Raw genomic sequence first — 20,058 nt, 5'->3', positions numbered from 1 at the left:
TGAAACATAATTTCCAAGTAGTAAAAAAATTAAAAATTGACTGAAATATTTTTTAAACTCACTCTTCATTTTACATTATACTATTTATGACAACTTTTTAACATTACATTATTTGTTTTATCTTGTAATAAATATAAACAAATATTCATTACCAACTTTATATTCTTATAAATTTTTGTCTTAAAAGTCAAATATTTATTAAAAAAATAATATAATATTAAAAATTGCAATAAACAAAATGTTTTTAAGGAAATAAAATATAATGTTAAAAAGAAGAATATATGTTTACCAATAAAAAGAAGAATCATATCTTATATATATAAACAAAATAAAGTTGGAGTTAATGCATCGACTATGTAAAACTTATCATATATAATAAATTATTGTGATTGAATGAATATCCAATATTTTATCTCATAAATTTATCAACACAAAAGTTGATTAACATCATTTAATTCTACTAATCATATTTAAAAATATTTTTTTTCAAAAATGTCATTTATTAGAATTTAATATAAAAATAATTGAACGATATTTTTAGAATGCTATTTAAGTCCATCAAACTTCTTTTCTTCTTATAATTAAGTCTAGAGAGAGTAATTACTACCACATTCTCTTATCTTGGCCTTTCCGAGGAGTAGCTTGTTAGCGATATAAGAAAGCCAAGTTTGTTTTTGATCCTTTTAACAAGAGTCACTTGTAGCCAAGCTTTTTTTTTTTTTTTTTTTTGCCATCTTAGTTTGGTCTTTGCAAGGAGTTGTTCGTTAGCATTTTAGGGAAGTTCAGCTTGCTTCTGGTCATTTTTTAACTCGTTCTTTAGATAGATGAATTTCATTGATCATCAATGAAAAACTTTAAGAAAAATGAGATTCCCGCATTCAAGGAATAGTTCCTTTTTGAGTTATTCAAATACTTCATTCTCATTGTCGGCATTGATCTTGGATGATTTATTGTATTGGGAGTAGAGAAATTTGACCTATATTTTAATGATTGGCAAGTTAAACGTGTCAACCCAACCCAACCTGTTTCGGATTGGTAGATTGAACTGAAACCCAACCCATTTGTACTGGTTATGCATATCGACCCATCAGGCCGAACTTGTTTCGACACCCTTAGCCTTTTGCAAAGACAGCTACGTATAAAAAACAGAGCAATCGGACAGTACCACCCTTGATTCAGGGGATGGTGTCACTACGAATTTGGGAATTGAAAATTTCTGAATGATCGGTAATTGACTTAAGTTGAGTTTATGAAATGCCTTTTTGTCGGTAGTTTGTGAAATATTTAAAATAACTTTTGTACAAGCAAATAACAACACAATCCATGCAATTTGCCTTGCATGTCAAACCCATTCTTTAATGAAAGTTCAATTTTTTTATCAACTAGCTTAACCTACTAAGGGCAAAAATAACCAAATAATCTGACACCGAAAATAAAATTGACTGCAGATAAAATAAAATTTCGAGCCATTTTTAAAATTAAAGTCTCAACCAAAATTCTAATACTCAAACATGTAAAAGTTGAAGAAACTAATACACAGGTTACCTCATTTTTTCACTACCCTCTCTCTACTTGGCTAGTTGTCTTTTGGAAGGGTGAGGAAAAATAGACGGCTTTCTCACCCAATCGTTGTGTCACTTTCTTTGCTAAGCACCTTTTCACTCGGTTATCATCTGTCTGAATCATATATCTTTATAAATAGAAATATCCTTTATCTCTCATAATTCATCCTTCACTTCGGTGGTGCTGCTTTGGCTCTCCTTGACATCAGAACTCTCACTGGCGGTTTTAGTAGTTGAGGCTGGTTTCTGGAGCTGGAATGGGATTGATGCATGTTTCCTGAGGAACTTATAAAAGTCTTTCACTGTACGGTCCACATCAACAGGAATCTGCATATACAATGAAACAGATACATATTAGATCATCTAGTGATACAGTGCATGCTAATCCAGGATAGCTGAATAGAAAACCTGTGCAGTGTCATTTAATAATAACGTACAGGGTCAGAACTCTTGTTTCCTGCTGGGAAGAAGAGAAGAGTGGGGAATCCATCAGACTGCAAAGTGGAGAACATAACTCGGTTAATACTCATGCATTCATGAAAATTCAAAACACGCCAAGAGTTAGAGCAAATGCCAATTATTCACAATAGCAATAGCACAAACTCTAGTATATTCTGTCAACATCTAGTTTAAATTTGGTTTTACTTTGGCCCTGGGATGCTCATTTGTTGTTCCGTCCATCTTGGCTATAACAATAGACTCAATGCTGCGAAGATGTTTAGCAAGCTTGTTGTATGTTGGTTCCAGAGCTTGGCAGTGGCCACACCAGGGAGCATAAATCTAATATTACAACAAACATTAGATTAACACGAACAAGCTGCACATGCAAATACATGACTTGGAAACTTATGAGTTAGAATTGTACCTCAAGCAGAACATCCTTTGACTCATCCAAGACAATTTCATCAAAGTTATTACCAACAACTATTTTCACATCACCATCATTCTGTCATCAAGTAAGAAAACATGTCAGACATGAAAATTTTGGCCAATGGAACACGGACTGATAACAAAATAACTTACGCTTTCAGGAACTGGATCTGACTTGAGGAAAGGTTTTAGCTTGTCTTCAAGGAAATCATTCCCAAACGCCTGAGAAAAAATAAGAATACAGATTTTTAGCCACAATCTCTTCCAAGACTTTCTAAAACAGAAGAAAGCATTTATGCATGTTCCATAAAAATGAACAGAGCCCCCTAAGCAGGAAGAAAGAGAAGAGTACCGTAATTGTGTCAATAGTCACCTCTCCATCAAGCAAAAATTTTCTTCCATCATCATTTCCTGTGAATGCAAGTACCTATATTGGAAATTTCATCAGTTACCTAATTTACTTCCTATTTTGAATCTGAACGACTTTAACAAGAGAAGAATCCCGTGACTCAACCACTAAAATAAAATTAAGAAGAGAGGGGAAATTATTACTTTGGGACCATTCCCTGCGATACCAAAATAATCTGCAACAGGCTTTCCTACATCTTCATTATCCGATTCCACATGAACAAAGATCAGCTGCAACAGATCAGCGTACAGTAGAAATACATTATTGACCAAAAAACGAAATATTTTGGGGGGGGAAGGATGGGTGAATGAGTTATAATTAAAAGTAAGCAAACTAAAATTTATGATTTCTTAATTTTTAAATGATAAATGGGACTATTATGAGAAAATGTATGAATGAACAACAGAAAGAAAGATCAAATTTGAGATATCTGAAGATTCAGCACTCAGCATTAGCAATATATAAAACTTGTCTAGACTATAGATAAAGAATGCAATGACAGTGTGTAAAATACTAGCATATGTAAGGAAATATACCTTCCCCTTGAAAATTTTTGCTGCTTCTTTAAATACTGGAACAAACTTCTCTGTATCATTTGAAGTCACAAACAGCAACAACTAAAAGTGAAATTTTTAACACACAACAAGGTTAGAAGTCTGTCACGATTCCAATTTTCAAGGAATATTTGTTCCTAGATTGACAATAAAAGAAAGATGCAGAAGTATAAGTAATTACTTGTTTCTTGATTTGACTTTCAAAGATTACCGGGGCACTTTCTCTAGTAAAAGTTGTAACCAAAGGAAGCTTGTTGGAGGTTACAAAATCAGCTATTTCAGCTTTTACAAATTGGCCATCTGCAGTAAGGAGGACCCATTGGTAAAACACTAAAACATGGGACCATAATCATTAATATCCCTCACCAAACTTGTGACAGACAGAACAGCAAAAACAGTATAGAAGACCCTGGTGTTGCTTCTTAAGTTGCCATTAGAAATTTTATTTGTAGAACAATTCGTACAAAAATTATATAACTAAGAGAAAAAAAAAAGAAAAAAAAATATGAGATATAATAGATGATGCAATAGTCATACGAGATTTTACATCGACTAGTAAGTGTATATAAGTGAAGAACAACTCTTGTCTTACAAGACAGTTTTGTGGAATTGAATTTGACTCAAACTTAAATTTAAAAATAGTATTATAGACCACTGAACTGCAAACTTTTTGTTTGAGATATTTAATCTTTGGCATGAAAAAAGTGTTTTAGAGAAACATCGACTAATAATATAAAAAAAAAATATTCAAATTCATATTCTTAGAACCCTCTATAAAAATTGTCACTGTGGAAAAAGATATGTGAATAACATAGCTGTTCTAGTAATTCCTATATCTACATGGCAATGCAATTTCGCAGTTGCCCATAATAATTGTCTCTTTTTTTCAAAGGGAAAGGAGGGAGAAGTATAAGGAACAAACCAAAATGGTTCAATTTCTCCTCCTCTTTCTTGAGCAAGATCAAAGCAGGGCGTTTAACACTTGCATCAATATGGAAAAGCTTCGCCACATCAGCTACCACAGTTTGATAAAAATTGACATCATCCTCAAGCTTTGATGCTGCAGCCAGTTCGTCACTCTCTGCACCCTGCACATTATAACAGAGATAAGCATTAAGCAAAGCATAAAGCCTAACAACAAACAGTATCATAGATTGAATTATCAAAAGCTCAGATCCTCTAAGTCTAATCTAGAGAACCAACAACAGTCAACAGCAAACCGCCCTTATATTACACTGATAGATTAGGAATTGAAGCAGTGTATCACTCTATCTAATTTTTGCACAAAACTTACCGTAGTATGATCATGATAAACATAAGAGAAAACAGTCTATGCGCTGGATTTTACATTGTCGTCCAATTGCACACATGCATGTATGATAAGTTTGTTGACTTTAACAATAATTACCTTAAAACCATAACTATCATGATTTTTTATTTAATCCTTTTCCACTATAAGTGCATAGAAATTACATTCTAAACATAAACCTATATTGAAATAGACACTTAAATTGCCAAATAAATTCAACTGGCAAATAGAATTTGAAAACTTACAACCAAAGAGTTAAGGAAGCCCAAAACAACTTTGCTTCCCGCGGTCAATACACGTTCAGCTTCTTCCACCGTAGTAATGTTGGACACACCAGGTCCTATCTTCTTCTTAATCCATGTCACTATAGCGTCTCTGCATTGCAATGCAACAAAAAAAAGTCAAACAGTCAACTCCAATTGAAAATTCAAAAAGCAATTACACTTAATTGAGAACGAAATTCGAAGATCCAAAACATGCAGCGAGTTTTACTTGGTTCTTTGGCCAGTGTAGGGTTTGTGGACCCCATCGACGAAGAAGAAGACGGTGGGGAAACCCTGAACGTCGTACTCGTTCGCCAATTCGTTTTCGACGGTGGCGTCGACCTTGGCGAGAACGACGCCGTCGGGCTTGAGCTCGGTGGCGGCGGCGGCGTACTCCGGCGCGAGGGCCTGGCAGTGGCCGCACCAGGGCGCGTAGAACTCGACCATGACGAAGCGGTTGTTCTCGACGACGGTGGTGAAGTTGCGCTCCTTCAAAACGACGACGTCCTTGTCGTCCACCTCGGGCTCCTTGAACGCCTCCTCCGACGAGTGGTCGAAGCCAGCGAAGTCGCCGAAGTCGTCCTCGTCGTCGCCGTCGTCCTCGTCGAACTCGTCGGGATCTGGAAAATGGCCTTGGTGAGAAGTGGTGGCAGCGTCATCGGATTCCTCGAGGAAGCTGAGATCTTCGTCGTCGTCGTTGTTGTTTTTTTTGTTGTCGTTTTGAGGGGGGGTTTTATCGCAGAGAGAGAGAGAGAGGGATGAGAAGAGAAGGAGAGTGGCGAGAGAGAGAGAAACGACGAGTCGTTTACGAGTTAGCATTGTGATCTGTGGATTGGAAATTGAGATCGAGATCGAATAGCTTCGCCGGGGAAATAGAAATGTAGGTCAAGTAGGAGTTAGGAGTTAGTATAGTGAGTAAATTAATTCACTATATGAGTTGTCGGATTTGACATACATCTCAATCAAGTATGAACTGTCCTTGGACTAATACTATATTTGTATTGATTAAAAGAGTTGCCATATAGTAATAGAATGGAACTAATACTATATTTTATTATGTAATGTAATAATAGAATAAATTTTTTATTTCATCTCACTTCTTTTAAATCAGAAAGAGAAAAATAAAGGTAATTAATAAAACAAGCTGAATAATTCTTATTTTCCAAATTTAAATAATAAAATATAATTTTTTTCTATCATTTCAAATATTATCTTATTCTAAAAAGTATAATATATGGCTATATGTCAAAATTATCTCATAAGTTACTTTAAAGGCCATAAGTTAATTAAAACAAAAAAAGAGAGGCTATATGTTAATACTAGTATACTTTAAAGGTAATAATAAGTTAGTTGTTTGATAAAAATTAAAAGTTTATCAGTTAATTTATTAAATCAAATGGAACTTATGATATATTAAAAATTCTAACTCAATTAGTTTTTTCTTAGAGTAATTTAATTAGTTGAGTAATGTGTTTTAATTATTATAAATATATTGATACCTTAGTTCAATTTCGGTAGATAAAAACAATGTAACTAGTAAATTTTTATTAATTAAATGATTGGTAGTTGTTAGATGAGATAGGAGAATATATATTTATGATTTTTATATAATTTTAGCTTTTTTATTATATTAAAAAACATATTTTGTTTTAAAAAATAATTACTTAATAAATATATTAAAATAGTACAAGAGAATTATACTATCCAAAATCTACAAAATATATGTGTCAAGTTATGTGTATTCCAAAAGACACACATTAACCCTTCACATGCATAGGAACATAGACGTTATATAATAATAGGACTCTTGACTAATAAATTATCTCTAATTGTTATATTATTTGAATATATTACCATTTCTTTATCTCATGGAGATAGTCAATTATTTATGGAAGTCACACTTTATCTATTTGTTATTATCTACAAGCTCTCATTCCATTCTATAAGTATTAAGTTTCATCTCACTTCTTTCATATTCAATAGTACTCTCCTACCTTAAGTGTCAAATTTTTTGTTTTATAGATTGTTCTCTTATCCTCTTAATAAAGGAAACTCTTGATCAGATATACAAGATCTTGGAGTCCAAATTAACCACGTCCACTGTGAAATAGGACAAGTTTAAATTTTGTAAGTACAAAAATAATATAATAACTTAATAAATAGCTATGATAACAAAAAAGGACAAGTATATTAAAATCAATAAAAATAAATGAAAAGGTTATAAAATTATAAGTTAACTTACTTTCCTAGCAAAATTTGATCAAGATAAAATAAACTAGAAAGTTAGTGGAATAAACTTGGTTACTAAACACGTTCAATTTAATCAAATAATATTTTAAGCTACTCGAATAAATTAATATTAACCTATTTAATATGTGAAACATATGAGATAAATTTTAAGTTTTTATTTGTTAAATGTGTATTTATTCGGTTTAAGGTGGTTTTAATCTTTTTAGTTTGTATACTAATTTTAATTCTTAAAGTAACCTTTGAAAACATTTAATATTTATAATCGTACTATATATGTCACATATCATCTTAGAATTATTATCAATATGATATAATTAAATATATATCACATGATCATTAATGAATAATATGAATGTGTGATATAAGACAATTCAATTCACAATTTTAGTGGTAACAAACAGCCATAAGATTGCACATAAAAAGAAAACCATAAGATTGTATAATCTTGATAAATATTGATTATTTTTGTGTACTATAGATCATCCTAGAAAATTGCCATCTAAAATAAACTATCTTAATGTTGGACTTACAAGCTTCGTTTGCCAACTCCCTGTAAATTTTGGCTAGGAAGGTTTGTTTGCTAAGGAGGCAATATGATCTTAATAAACATGTTAATGAACCAGATCTATGCAATGTAGTTTGAAGTTCCACGGATGGCTAAAGAGGGGGAGAATTATAGTATCTAAACATGCATTTTAAATCGTGTATATTTGTCGGGTGTTAACCACAGCCACCACAAGTGACATTGGGTGCTTTCAATGTATTTATTTATGTTATAAATCTTGTGGGTTGGGTATACCTTGTAGGCTTGTACTCAACTACATCGTTTTTAATAAATTTAATTTATAAAAAAAATGATCTTAAGAAACATCATTAAGGTATAATCCAGGTAATAGCATTTTTAATAAAATTTTAGTTTATTTCAATTGCATTATATGGGCCCTCGGTGGTTTGGGCAGTCCAACAAACAGGCCCAAGACTGGAGAAGCAAGCGTTGAATACGACGTCGTGGAGGAGCAAAGCCTTTTCCCGAAGCAAGATCGTGGTCGTTGTTGGGGGTTCAGACAGCGCAATTGAAAGCTCAGGAGCATTGTTTCGATAAATCTGTCGCAGGAAAACAAAACAAAAGGAAAAGGATGATTAGCATTCTCACCCAGGTATGTATTCCTCTCCTCTAACATAATCAATTTAGGGTTCTGTTTTTTGTTTCAATTCAAAAGTATGAAATTTAATGGTGGTGGATTTGGGTTGGGAAATAGGAACGGCTTCTGGGAGCTTCATTGGGAGTTGTATTGACGGGAGTTGTTGTGTTTGAGCAACGCAGATACATCTACGCTTCTATTTCCGATTCCCAATCTCAGGTACCACACGCTCTCGGCTTTCCCTTTCTTTTTCATATTATTCCTCTTTATTCAAGTTATCCGATTTCATAGATGGATTCACAGATATTCGATAGAAAAATTAAATTAGCATTATTATTGACTCTTTGATGAATGAGTGGACTGTGGTGTGTCCTGCGGGTTTGGGCCTAATTCTGTGATTTTTTTTCTCCTTATAATTTGTTGTGTCGGGGGAGCAAAGTATACATCAATGTAATGTAGGTAAATGTGCTTTTAGGAGAAAACTTTATTTTTAGTTTGCTACAATTCAACCTTTTTTCTTTTGTAAAATCATGTTTATGGTATGTCGGTGTGCATTTAGGGAGCTGAAACATTCCCTTGAGCATGCACTTAGTCACTGAAACCACCACGCTGCTTCCATTTTTTTTTTATGTAGTTGGTTATACTGCCACACTTCACTGCATGGGAAGGATTCAAAATGAGAGATGGAATTGTTCACCATGTTCATGTATGTCTTTGTGCATGATGTGAAGTTTGCTGGAGAATAATTATATATGATGAGATATAAGAAGCAGATAAATAAGTTTGTTTTTTTAATGAAGCCGTGTATATGCATCAGCATTATACCATAGCATGGTTTGTTTTTCTAAATTGATAAAGCCTCACTCACTTTTACACACCCTTGCACAATAATTTGAACATTCATGTGTTTTACTATACTTATTTCTTATACTTGCAAGAATTTCCATCTAATTTAAACTCCACATGCACGAGTTGCAATATACTTGGAATACTGGGCATTCAATCTATCATGTATTGTCACCCTTGACTTAAAACCTTTTATTTTGATTTGACACTTAAATTCTAACCTTTCGGCTTTCATGCTCTATTAGGTTAAAGAACCTATATTTGGGAAGAAGTCACGTTCTGAATTTGCACATGTATGGAACAAAACTGTGGATCAGACATTTGGACCTTTGATAAAGTCTCTCAGCTCACGTGGATGGTAGAAATGTTATGAGTGATTTTATTTTTAGTACCATCTCTTGTAATTTTGATATCAAAACATACAATACTTGGCCTTATTTTTGCCTTATTCTAAATAGTTTGTTAAATGGTTGTGCACATGGGCAGTGCTGACGATGTTTAAAAACCAGTGTAATGTTTTCTGCAATACTTTTGTGTTGCTTTAATATATGAATCAAGATACCTGATTCTTCTTCCTTGGAGCACTACTAATTTCTAAATATTAGAATTTACTTACATTGACTTTGTCTCTATGAATTGGCATTCTCTTAGCATGTTACTGGTGTCTGTTGTCAATAAAAGTGTAAATTGCACGTAATGATTCACTCACTGGTCGGCATTGTCTTGATGTGATTCTAATGCTTCGGAGTTTCGATAGTTCTCGTGTTCAAGTTCTAAGATAGAATATCAATAGATCCTAAAGAATAAACCACTTCAATATTGTTTTGATTTTGGTTCAAATACTTTAAAATAGAAATTACTTCAATTAGGATGTCAAATAGTGAAATCCAATGATCTGGATTTTTTTTCTTTTGTATTTGTTTCTTTTATAAAATTTAATCGTAAATATAACTCTTCTTAATCAGTAGAAAATATACAGTGACAATAATTTGTGCAGAAGAATATTTATATTTCTATGCGCCTGACTTGATGGTACTAGCTAATTTTGGTCTGATTAAAGAGATAAGATATGGCCTTAGGTTTAGTATCACCGACAAGAAGCCTCTCAAAACTCAAAGTGTTTGTGGAATTTAATTTTATTGTTTGTCTGCTTGTAATGGGTTCAGGATTCATGTTCACAGCTTATTGTACGTTGAGAAATGCTTCTAACACTTTTTTTGACACTCTCCTATTGAGTGAATTTCATGTATGTCCCACTAAATATGTGGGTCACATAATTTTAACCAGTAAGAGTGTTTCTGAAAGAGTGTGTTGCCAACACTCTTGTATTTTGATACCATCCAGTTCCAGGTAGGTTCTGTAATAGACCTGCTATTTTGTATCTGATGTTGCTTCACATTGATTTTATCTTATTATTTTCAGTAGCAAGAAATTGGAAACACATGACTATGAAATATGTAAAAAATCCAAATTTGATATCAATCACTATCACAGCCGTAGTTACATTGTTAACCACAAACAAGGGGAAATGGAACTAGTGCTAAGAAATAAGAGAGTGAGATACATACACACACATATATATGGTTAAGGAAACAATATTTTGGGAATTTGGGCAAACTGGAAGAGTATTTATGCCTTGCTCTAAGCTGAGGTTTTTATGTGATTAAATAAAGCACATCAAGCATGAGATTGAACACTATTACTGGCTCTACTCATGTTGGCTTGGCGAGTGACCTTTACATAGTAGATTCCCATGGCTAAAAGCACAGCAAAAGCAACAGCAGTGATAATGCCAGCTACCCCCCCAGCTCCTATTTGTTTCCCATCTTTCTGTGTTTCTGAAGCTTTGTTTTCATATATTTGAGTGGCATCCACTTGAGCTGCTAGAGGCAGTGGTGAACATTTGGATGCAGCACATGGCTCTTCTTTCTCAGGCTTTTGAGCATTGGGATGAAAGAAGTCATATGCTGCTGGTGGAAAAGGTACAGGACTCTCATAAACAAGCCCATGAGGAGCTCTTTCTTGACCTCTGGCAATAGAGAGAAGTGCTAAAGGAAGGAAGAAGAGGAAGGACAAGCCAATGGGACTCATCTTTGTCTCTTTGGTTGTGAAAGTCACTTGGAAGCAGAAAAAGAGGTGGCTTTTGGATAAAACTTGTAGGTGATTGCACTGGCTTTTATAAATGTCTTGAGGTCCTGAAGAAGTGGTTGTTCCTTGGACTAATGAGTGAGAGGGGACATAATTGTGGATTTTGCTTTCAGCAGCCCTAATCCCAACATTGAAACCTTCGCAATTCCCAAACTGCCCGTGGTTTTATGTTTCAAATTAAGTACATCAATGGTTGCACAATTACACCCCTTTAAAGATTACATTGATTGAAGCAGCAGTGGCATTACTGTCATGAGAGTTCTTATAACAACACAGGTTTAGTGCTTTATTTTATTATTTTGAGGTGGCTCTAAGGAAAAAAGATGTTTGTACTTGAGGAATAATGAAGCTGATACCTTTTCTGGGGTAGTAGGGAGGGGTAGCTCGCAAAAATTTAAACTAAGTGAAGGCTCATTAATTCTATCCCACGATAAGAAAAAAAAATCAACTTCAACAAAGATTTAAAAATTTCTAAGAAAATTATGTCACCAATGGATTATTCTATCATCGAAATCAAGTCCTCACAGAACTAAAAGGACCACACAGACAATTGACAGAATAATGCTTATACTTGAGTAAGAACTAGAGTACTTATCTTTTCATGGTTGTGCTCGAGTGTCTTACTCTAATGCATACAATACTTAGTAAGCACTAAACAGGACTAGTGGATAAAATCATTGAAACATAGACATCCTTAACACAAATAGAGAATTAATCATCCACCTTGAGAGACAAAGAGAAATCTGTATATGTGCATAGTATTCAAAGCATCTGGGTATTTTAGCATGATATTAGATTATTAGAGTATTCCACTCTGTCTCATTATTTAGTTTTAGTACCCTTATTAAAAAAATTCTAATGTAATTATAAATTCATTTAAATATTCAGATGAGATACTAATAAATGAGAATCATGTTGAGAAAATAATAATTTCTTAATTTCTCAAAGTTACAAATATTTTTTGACAAACTAAAACACATATAATATAGAAAAAAAAACACATCTAATATGAAATTGAAGGAGTAATTGTTATGTTACATCTTACAATCTCACTCTCCCAAGGTCTGTCCACACGTGTTACTATGTTAATAATCAAATACCAGTTTTTTTATAAAAAAAAATCATAAATAGCCTATGAGGAAGAGGCTTAATTAATGCCCGTGCATATTATTATTATTAAGCAGTAAGTGAAAAGTTTTATGCATTGCTTTCTCGATAAGTGGAAAGCTGTAAGTAATTAAAGCATAAGATTACCTTAGCTTAGAGAAGCAGCAAAGGCCCTTGCTGGCCAGCCCCGTCACATTATTGCGAGGGCACAAAACGCATGCAAGAGCTGAATAGTGAATACTTACCAAATGCATTCCAATGTTATTTTTCCTACTCAGCCACACACACACTAAATGTGAAAGTCATAGTGATGTTAATTAAAAACTCATGTCACTTCCATGCTTTCTATCCTTTTGTACCGCTCTTTTCACTTCTATCTCACGCCTTTGGGCAGAAGAGTGGATGGTTTTTGTGACTCTCTTTAATCCTTAGTATTAACTTCAGCTGTTAGAGATTCTAAATAAAAATTTATTGAATAAAATCACATAATTTTATATCTTTTGATTTATAGAGTTTTATATAAAAAAAATACTAGTAACACTTCTCAATATATTTTCTTTTAGAGTAAAAAGCCAATTTATATCTTGTGCCACATTAATATCTGAAACTAAAAATAATCAAAATAATTTCATAAATTTTATTTGGGTTTCATTTAAGTTTCTAAAATTAATCATTTTTATTATTATTTTGTTCTCTAAATATATATGATTATCCCTTTAGTTGCTGGACTAGGAACAAAAATGTTAGTTTCATGTATTTGATAGTTAAATGAAATCCTAAAAAAATTTTAAAATCTATTTGATTTTTATTTAGGTTCAAACTCTTAAATTATTCATTTACTTCTTTAAATTATTAACTATTAGGTATATTTTATTTACTATTTTAAGAATATGAACTTTTTCTCTTCTTACGCACATAAAGTGTGTGTCTTGTATAAAAATATACAATAAATAATGGAAAGTATACAGTGTATATTGTTCTGATGGTTGAGTTTGTAGAATTTTTTTTTTTACTTTAAACTGTAAAATAACAAAAATATATTATTCAACTTAAATGACCTCTTACTTTCAAGATCAATCACTAAAATTTTAGGAGGGTGTTTGTTATTGATTCCTACAAATGTGATAATTCTAATTTTTACCTTACTTTCTTACATTTTTTATTTCCATTAGAAAGTAATATCACATGAAAAAAATAATTATTTTTTAAGATATCAGTAATTTTCTTTTTCAATTTATTTTTTATTTAAATTATTTTGAATTTAAAAGATATTCATATAGATATTAAGATGTAATTAAACATCTTTTTAAATATACTTACAAATATTATTCTTAATCATAATTTTTGAAGATATAATATAATACCTTCCAACAAAAACATTTAGGTTACTAATTGCAACTATACCAAAGGTGATTGATAATCTAGAATACACAAACATGGACAACATTGGAGCCTACTCCTTGGATTTATTTCCTTGTTTCATTTTTCATTTAATTTGACTAAAAATATTTCTTTAAATATTAACACATTATACATATGTATCATTGTTATGTTTTAGATCTTATAAATAATTAAAAAAAAAATGAGTTGAGGATTGTGATATATATATATATATATATATATATATATATATATAATATCTCAAGATTAGTTATAATCTAGATGGTTGAGCATACTTTTATGTTCAGTTCAGGTTTATATCTATTGATAGTGATGTAATCGGGGACCGCATTCACGCATTATTTCACTCACTCCTTTACCACCATTAATGGCAACACCAATTCAATTTATCATTGTTTAGATAAACTCATATAAATAAAGTTAATATCTTATTGATTCAATTTACACAAGAATTTTAAATGACATTTATAAAATCTAAAGTGTGTTTGATTGCTAGAGAAAATATTAATATTTAAATTAGGTCTCACAGTTTATATACTTCAAAGCTTGTACACTTCAAATTGTTTAACATGACTTTTTAACCAATTGAACTAACAAATTAATTATATTTAAAGATATTTAATATCGTTATATATAACACTAAATTTTTTAATTTATATTTAATTCACATATAAATTTATATAATAACAGATAAATATAACCATATCTAATATGAATAAAAATATTAAATAATACAAAAAATGGTCTAAAACTATTAGACAACACAAGAAATTCCTAGGAAGAAAATAGATGTTTTCATGGGTTGACCCACTTCCATCCACTGGATGCTCCCATCCTGGTATATGGTATATGAATAAAAATATTAAATAATACAAGAAATGGTCTAAAACTATTAGACAACACAAATCTCTAGAAAGAAAATAGATGTTTACTTTAATTCAAATAGTAGTTTGACTATTTTTTGTTTTTAACTTTTTACAAATCTTTTATCTATGTAAACTTCTTTTAAGGATTTTTTTACCAGCATTATAGTTAAATCTGTGGGCCTGCTTAGTTTAAAAGAATAAAGGTATGAAAGTGAAAAAAAATTAAATGAAATAAAAAATTTTAATTAACATAAAATGTAAAGATGTAAGAACTCATATTAATTTTTAAAATTTTTATCTTAAATATATCCAAGATGAAAATAATCAAACACTATCTAAGAAAATTTGAAAATACGTGGTTGCTTTGAGTTCGAGAGACTTCCCAAGTAACAGGTAGGACTTAATATGAAATATGATCATTACAGGACTAATGGAACTTACTAGACTAATGAAGCTCCATAAGTTGCTAATATGTCAGAATCTTACTTTTTCTTAAGATACTTAGCTAACCATTGCATGATTATGACTGTTCTTTTCTAAAATAATCTCACATGTTCCGTCACCTTCATGTTCCTTGAGTATGAATATGCCTCTTGAGGATAGAATATGCCAACAAACCGAAAGTTTTTTTTCTTTTACCTTTCATTTCCTTCCTTACACTTGTTTAATTATTTATTTCTTTTGATTATTTTTGATGACTTTATCGGCTTAATGATAAGGAGTCAATCCATCCAAGTCTTGTTTTCTCTAATTTTCTTCAAATTCATAATCATATTATTTGGCTAACTCAACGAGAATCTTATCATAACCTTAAAAAAAAATCATCTTATTATATTTTTTCTGATTTTCGTGTTGGGTGATTTAACTTATCTAAAAATGTTTTAAAAAAATGTTAAACCATCATTTGTGCAATAATTATTAATCTATATAATTTGAAATTTGAATATTATGAATTTATGGATAGTTGAAGATGACAAGTGCTCTTAAATGGGTTTAACCATAATAGTATGGTAACGATGAATGCCTTAATCAACACAAATTATGCTCGTAAATAATAAAACATAATCAAGTTTTTAAAACAAATAACATACACCTAGTTAATCGGATGCATAGTGATAAAACAAATGGCCACAAAACCATGGAGACAAAATATATGGCGAAGATAGCATATATTAGCTCACCAATCTATGAAATGAAGGGTGCACAGGTAAGGAATCCGAAGTCATCCACCTAACATGTTTACTTTTTTTTTCTTTTTTTTTTTTTTCCATTACTTAAATTATAGTGTCCCCAGGAACAGCGATGAGTTTAAAAAAACAATCCAAATTTCATGTCACGTCCGATAACCACCACCACAAATAGCCAAGTTAGATCATCTAATTAAGAGGCGAGTTTTTGAGTGGAAAAGTAATTTAATTATGGTGCTAATTAAGCTCTTCCACTAGTACACTCGCAATAGTTTAATATATATTAGGATTAGGATAAGCATCCCAACAGAAATCTATTATCAACAATGTTAGGGCCTTAGGAGGGGTTAACGGACAAATTTGAAGGTTCCAGAAGCGTAAGTTACGCAAATCGGTGAATGATCTTGTAAAGCTTAATATTAAAGTAGGTAAAGGACACTGAATTTGGCCTAATTCCAAAAGGTCACTTGTCCACATTGTCCGTTTCCAAGCCTAATTAAGATGAATGGTGGTGACATACTCAATTTTAAGAGAAAAAGCAAAAGGAGAGTTCATGAATTAGACTTGTATATATAGCTCGAGAAGCTTCCATTTTTCTATAGAAGAGAAAGTATGTTTGTGTAATCGTTTGTTGATGTAGATAGACGTTGGCAAAAGTATCCAAATCTTTCCTCTTAAGTTCAGTTTGTTTTAGACGGTTGAATTTATCTCATAATTCGTGTGACAAGTTGGACGCAGAACCAAACTTGCAATTTTATTCCTCAATTTGAATGCTGCTTCAAATCAGAAAGATATGTTACACTCTCTTCCGTACATGTTATTTGAATATTTTAACAATCGAATGACCATGTAAAATATAAAGCTATTGATCACAGAAACTATAATTAAAGATGATGGTTTCATTTATTATTTTATCTTATATTAAGCTTATCCATGTGAATAAAAAACCAGCAACTTAATATATATAAATATTACTCAAGTCAAGGTACATTACATACATAGATGATGATTAATAAAGCTATAATAAACAAGAAAAGATGAATACTTAATTATGAAGAGTAAAATCAGAAATGACTAAGGATGCACAAGACCGAAAAGGAACACTTGAGGAATACATACATGGAAATTATAAAAAGGAAAAAGAAAAGACACAAAAGGGATACAAAATACACCCTTGGACACAAGCATGCTTATCCACAATTTGATGCATGACCCTATGGTTTTGGCCTTATCCTCCAAACCCTCCAACAATTGTAGCTGATGAAAGGAAAAAACGAAAAAGCCTAAATTAGGGAACTGCAGAGACAGATCACTGGCACTCCTCAACATAGAAATTATTATTCTTCCGGGGAAACACCACTCATAGCTAGCCTTGTTGGCAAATTAAGGTAGCTTAATTGATTAATTAATTAAGCGTTGCTTCTGAAGGATCCAAGAGCCTTGATAGCTGCTGCTCTAAGGATGTATTGGTGGTAGAATGCAGCCACTGCTGCTCCAACAATTGGTCCAACCCAGAATATCCACTGTTCATGAAACAATTCAACAAAATTAATTAGACCACCATCAACATCCATAACATAACTTTCAACATCATTTTATTTTCTTTGGAATTGTTTTTTTCAAATTTATATTCTCTTATGTTTACCTGGTCATCCCAGATTTTGTCCTTGTTGTAGATTACAGCTGCTCCGAAACTCCTTGCTGGGTTAATGCCAGTACCAGTAATTGGGATTGTAGCCAAGTGAACCATGAACACGGCAAATCCAATAGGAAGTGGTGCCAGTACCTTTTTGCATAAAGCAAAGAGATTAATAAATAGAAAAGTGAGACATAGAGTAAGAGAAAAATATGATGAATCATGGATGGAAAAATTATTATATCATCAGTAACTACCACCATGTATATAAGGTCTCACAGGTAATTTTCACGTAAAATGAATTTTTCAATTTACAAAGAAAATTTAATAAAATAAATCTTTAGATCATATAATAGTTTGGGACCATATAATAATTTATGGTTAAAGATGACTAATAATGTATGTATGCTTACAGGAACATGGGAGTCCCTAGCGTTCCTCTTAGGGTCAGTGGCAGAGAAGACAGTGTAGACAAGAACGAAGGTACCAATAATCTCAGCACCCAAAGCAGTACCATTGTTGTAGCCATCAGCAACAGAGTTGGCACCACCTCCATACCTGTTGTAGTATGATTTTTGGAACCCCTTGGCCAATCCAGTGCCACAGATAGCACCGGCACACTGTGCTACCATGTACAACAACGCCCTTATCAACGAAACCTTGCGTCCTAGGAACAGCCCGAATGTCACCGCCGGGTTTATGTGTCCTCCTACAACACAACACCAAGTCCACACAACTATAATTAATTTCTTCTTGCATGCATATATTTACACTTTCAACTCATATCCAAATGTTACTACCTATATAATTTCCCTACTAAAAATCAAAATCGGTGACTAAATTTAGTGAAGAAAAATTGGTTTTTCTTTATCAACTCTGGTGTCACTAAATTTTAGTGACGGATTTCTTAAAAATTAAGTATAAATTATTTTGTCACTAATTTCAAATTTTTTGGTGATATAATGTAAAAAGAAAAAAATCTTTCTATCACCATATTATTAATGTAAAATATTGTGCGTCAATCTTCACCGTATAACCTGATCCATCATTATTTCAATCATTTTTAATTATATGAAAGACTTGAATTTGAGATTTTATTGAGCATGTGTGAATTTGTGATGTTTGGGAGAGAAGAAGTTGAAAGGGATGATGTGATATATACCTGAAATACCGGCGGTGCAGTAAACAAGGATGAAGATCATGCCACCAAAGGCCCAAGCGATGCCCAAAATGCCAACCCCATCACACTCGGTGCCACCTAGCGTGGCATCAGTCTGCCTTTTGTAGCCAATAATGGTGAGCACGGTGACATAAAGGAAGAGAAGGGTTGCTATGAACTCAGCGATTAGGGCTCTATAAAAGGACCACTGTGTGAGCTCCTCTGGGTCGAACAAGGGTGCTGGAGGAGGGTCATGGTAGTCTTTTGCAGAGTACTCTCCTCCTTGCTCTTGAACCTCAACATCTTTAGCCATATTTCTCCAACCTCAAATAAGTGTAGCTTACTATAGCTAGTGTTGTGTGCCAAAGTGGAGTGAATTGAAGGGGTGAGTGGAAAGAGGGTGGTATTTAAGTAAAGAAAGACAGACAGAGAGACTATGTTAACGAATCAAATAATTAAATTAAACTATGTGTGTTTTGTTTTTGTGTATGGACAATGACATGATTATCATAATTTTTTGCCGACCCTCTTAGCTTGATTTCGCTTGCATGGCCCCACGCCATTCCAACGGCACTAACTTGTTCATATACATATCATATCATGTACATATATATGTGTGTGGTTATGGGCAACTGCCAAATTGCATTGCCTTGTAGATATAGGAATTATTAGAACAGCTATGCTATTCATATATCTTTTTCCACAGTGACAATTTTTATAGAGGGTTCTATGAATAAGAATTTGAATTTTTTTTTTTATATTATTAGTCGATGTTTCTCTAAAACACTTTTTTCATGCCAAAAGATTAAATATCTCAAACAAAAAATTTACGGTTCAGTGGTCCAATAAGCTATAGTACTATTTTTAAATTTAAATTTAAGTTAAATTCAATTTCATACAAATATATCTTAAAAAATAAGAGTTATTCTTCACTTATATACACTTACATGCAAGTCCATATAAAATCTCTTCATTATGACTATTGTATCATCTATTATATTTTTTTTTCTCTTAGTTATATAATTTTTGTACAAATTGTTCTACAAATAAAATTTCTAATGGCAACTTAAGCAGCAACACCAGGGTCTACTATACTATTTTTGCTGTTCTGCCTGTCACAAGTTTGGCGAGGGATATTAATGATTATGGTCCCGTGTTTTAGGGTTTAACCAATGGGTCCTCCTTACTATTTCCACGCATTTAACTTTATCTTGTTTTATTTCGTTGCACATGGGAAAACAAAATAAAGACAACAATTTTCAAGAGTAGGATCTTATTAGTTTCGATCCGTCAATTCTTATTGAATATATTATATCAATGTATTTAAGCCTCTGAGTTACGTACATATA

General features: G+C 32.2%; 4 protein-coding genes across 5 annotated transcripts; 1 reads left to right on the top strand and 3 right to left on the bottom strand.

Moving 5' to 3' along the window:
• Window positions 1-1,335: 1,335 nt before the first annotated feature.
• LOC114376395 (protein disulfide isomerase-like 1-4) lies at window positions 1,336-5,926 on the bottom strand. The gene is made up of 12 exons (XM_028334486.1): window positions 5,197-5,926; window positions 4,950-5,079; window positions 4,318-4,483; window positions 3,577-3,695; window positions 3,378-3,458; window positions 2,985-3,071; window positions 2,785-2,859; window positions 2,586-2,654; window positions 2,428-2,508; window positions 2,208-2,342; window positions 2,000-2,056; window positions 1,336-1,889 (listed from the first exon to the last, which is right to left on the bottom strand). The coding sequence occupies exons 1-12, from the start codon at window positions 5,784-5,786 to the stop codon at window positions 1,719-1,721; spliced, it is 1,761 nt and encodes a 586-aa protein (XP_028190287.1). The 5' UTR covers window positions 5,787-5,926; the 3' UTR covers window positions 1,336-1,718.
• A 2,277-nt stretch (window positions 5,927-8,203) lies between these two features.
• On the top strand, window positions 8,204-9,789 carry LOC114374860. 2 transcript variants are annotated; one of them, XM_028332575.1, is made up of 4 exons: window positions 8,208-8,374; window positions 8,477-8,578; window positions 8,994-9,065; window positions 9,451-9,789. In XM_028332575.1, the coding sequence occupies exons 1-4, from the start codon at window positions 8,354-8,356 to the stop codon at window positions 9,565-9,567; spliced, it is 312 nt and encodes a 103-aa protein (XP_028188376.1). In that variant the 5' UTR covers window positions 8,208-8,353; the 3' UTR covers window positions 9,568-9,789. The 2 variants fall into 2 exon arrangements, with proteins under 2 accessions (XP_028188377.1, XP_028188376.1); XM_028332576.1 differs by lacking the exon at window positions 8,994-9,065 and having other exon boundaries at window positions 8,204-8,374.
• An 865-nt stretch (window positions 9,790-10,654) lies between these two features.
• Window positions 10,655-11,544, bottom strand: LOC114372919. Its single transcript, XM_028330481.1, has one exon. It carries the CDS (start codon window positions 11,294-11,296, stop codon window positions 10,883-10,885), a length of 414 nt encoding a protein of 137 aa, XP_028186282.1. The 5' UTR covers window positions 11,297-11,544; the 3' UTR covers window positions 10,655-10,882.
• A 5,306-nt stretch (window positions 11,545-16,850) lies between these two features.
• LOC114376705 (aquaporin PIP2-7-like) lies at window positions 16,851-19,105 on the bottom strand. Its single transcript, XM_028334944.1, has 4 exons — window positions 18,713-19,105; window positions 17,964-18,259; window positions 17,560-17,700; window positions 16,851-17,437 (listed from the first exon to the last, which is right to left on the bottom strand). The coding sequence occupies exons 1-4, from the start codon at window positions 19,020-19,022 to the stop codon at window positions 17,324-17,326; spliced, it is 861 nt and encodes a 286-aa protein (XP_028190745.1). The 5' UTR covers window positions 19,023-19,105; the 3' UTR covers window positions 16,851-17,323.
• Between the last annotated feature and the right edge of the window lie 953 nt (window positions 19,106-20,058).

This window comes from Glycine soja, chromosome 11 (genome assembly GCF_004193775.1).
Source record: "Glycine soja cultivar W05 chromosome 11, ASM419377v2, whole genome shotgun sequence".
In the NCBI taxonomy this organism is placed as follows: domain Eukaryota; kingdom Viridiplantae; phylum Streptophyta; class Magnoliopsida; order Fabales; family Fabaceae; genus Glycine; species Glycine soja.
Note: the sequence above shows the minus strand (reverse complement) of the source record. Positions and strands in the feature narration are given on the sequence as shown.

What these genes read in the sequence shown, in the direction of transcription:
- LOC114374860 (XM_028332575.1), top strand. Translation starts at nt 8,354, where the DNA reads ATGATTAGCATTCTCACCCAG. An exon ending in TTTCCGATTCCCAATCTCAG is followed by an intron (nt 8,579 to 8,993) that starts GTACCACACGCT and finishes TTTTTTATGTAG; the next exon opens with TTGGTTATACTGCCACACTT. An exon ending in GAATTGTTCACCATGTTCAT is followed by an intron (nt 9,066 to 9,450) that starts GTATGTCTTTGT and finishes ATGCTCTATTAG; the next exon opens with GTTAAAGAACCTATATTTGG.
- LOC114376395 (XM_028334486.1), bottom strand. Translation starts at nt 5,786, where the DNA reads ATGCTAACTCGTAAACGACTCGTCGTTTCTCTCTCTCTCGCCACTCTC. An exon ending in TCGCAGGGAATGGTCCCAAA is followed by an intron (nt 2,860 to 2,984) that starts GTAATAATTTCC and finishes TTTCCAATATAG; the next exon opens with GTACTTGCATTCACAGGAAA. An exon ending in CAAAGGATGTTCTGCTTGAG is followed by an intron (nt 2,343 to 2,427) that starts GTACAATTCTAA and finishes TTGTAATATTAG; the next exon opens with ATTTATGCTCCCTGGTGTGG.
- LOC114376705 (XM_028334944.1), bottom strand. Translation starts at nt 19,022, where the DNA reads ATGGCTAAAGATGTTGAGGTTCAAGAGCAAGGAGGAGAGTACTCTGCA. An exon ending in CTGCACCGCCGGTATTTCAG is followed by an intron (nt 18,260 to 18,712) that starts GTATATATCACA and finishes GTTGTGTTGTAG; the next exon opens with GAGGACACATAAACCCGGCG. An exon ending in CTAGGGACTCCCATGTTCCT is followed by an intron (nt 17,701 to 17,963) that starts GTAAGCATACAT and finishes TTATGCAAAAAG; the next exon opens with GTACTGGCACCACTTCCTAT.
- LOC114372919 (XM_028330481.1), bottom strand. Translation starts at nt 11,296, where the DNA reads ATGAGTCCCATTGGCTTGTCCTTCCTCTTCTTCCTTCCTTTAGCACTT.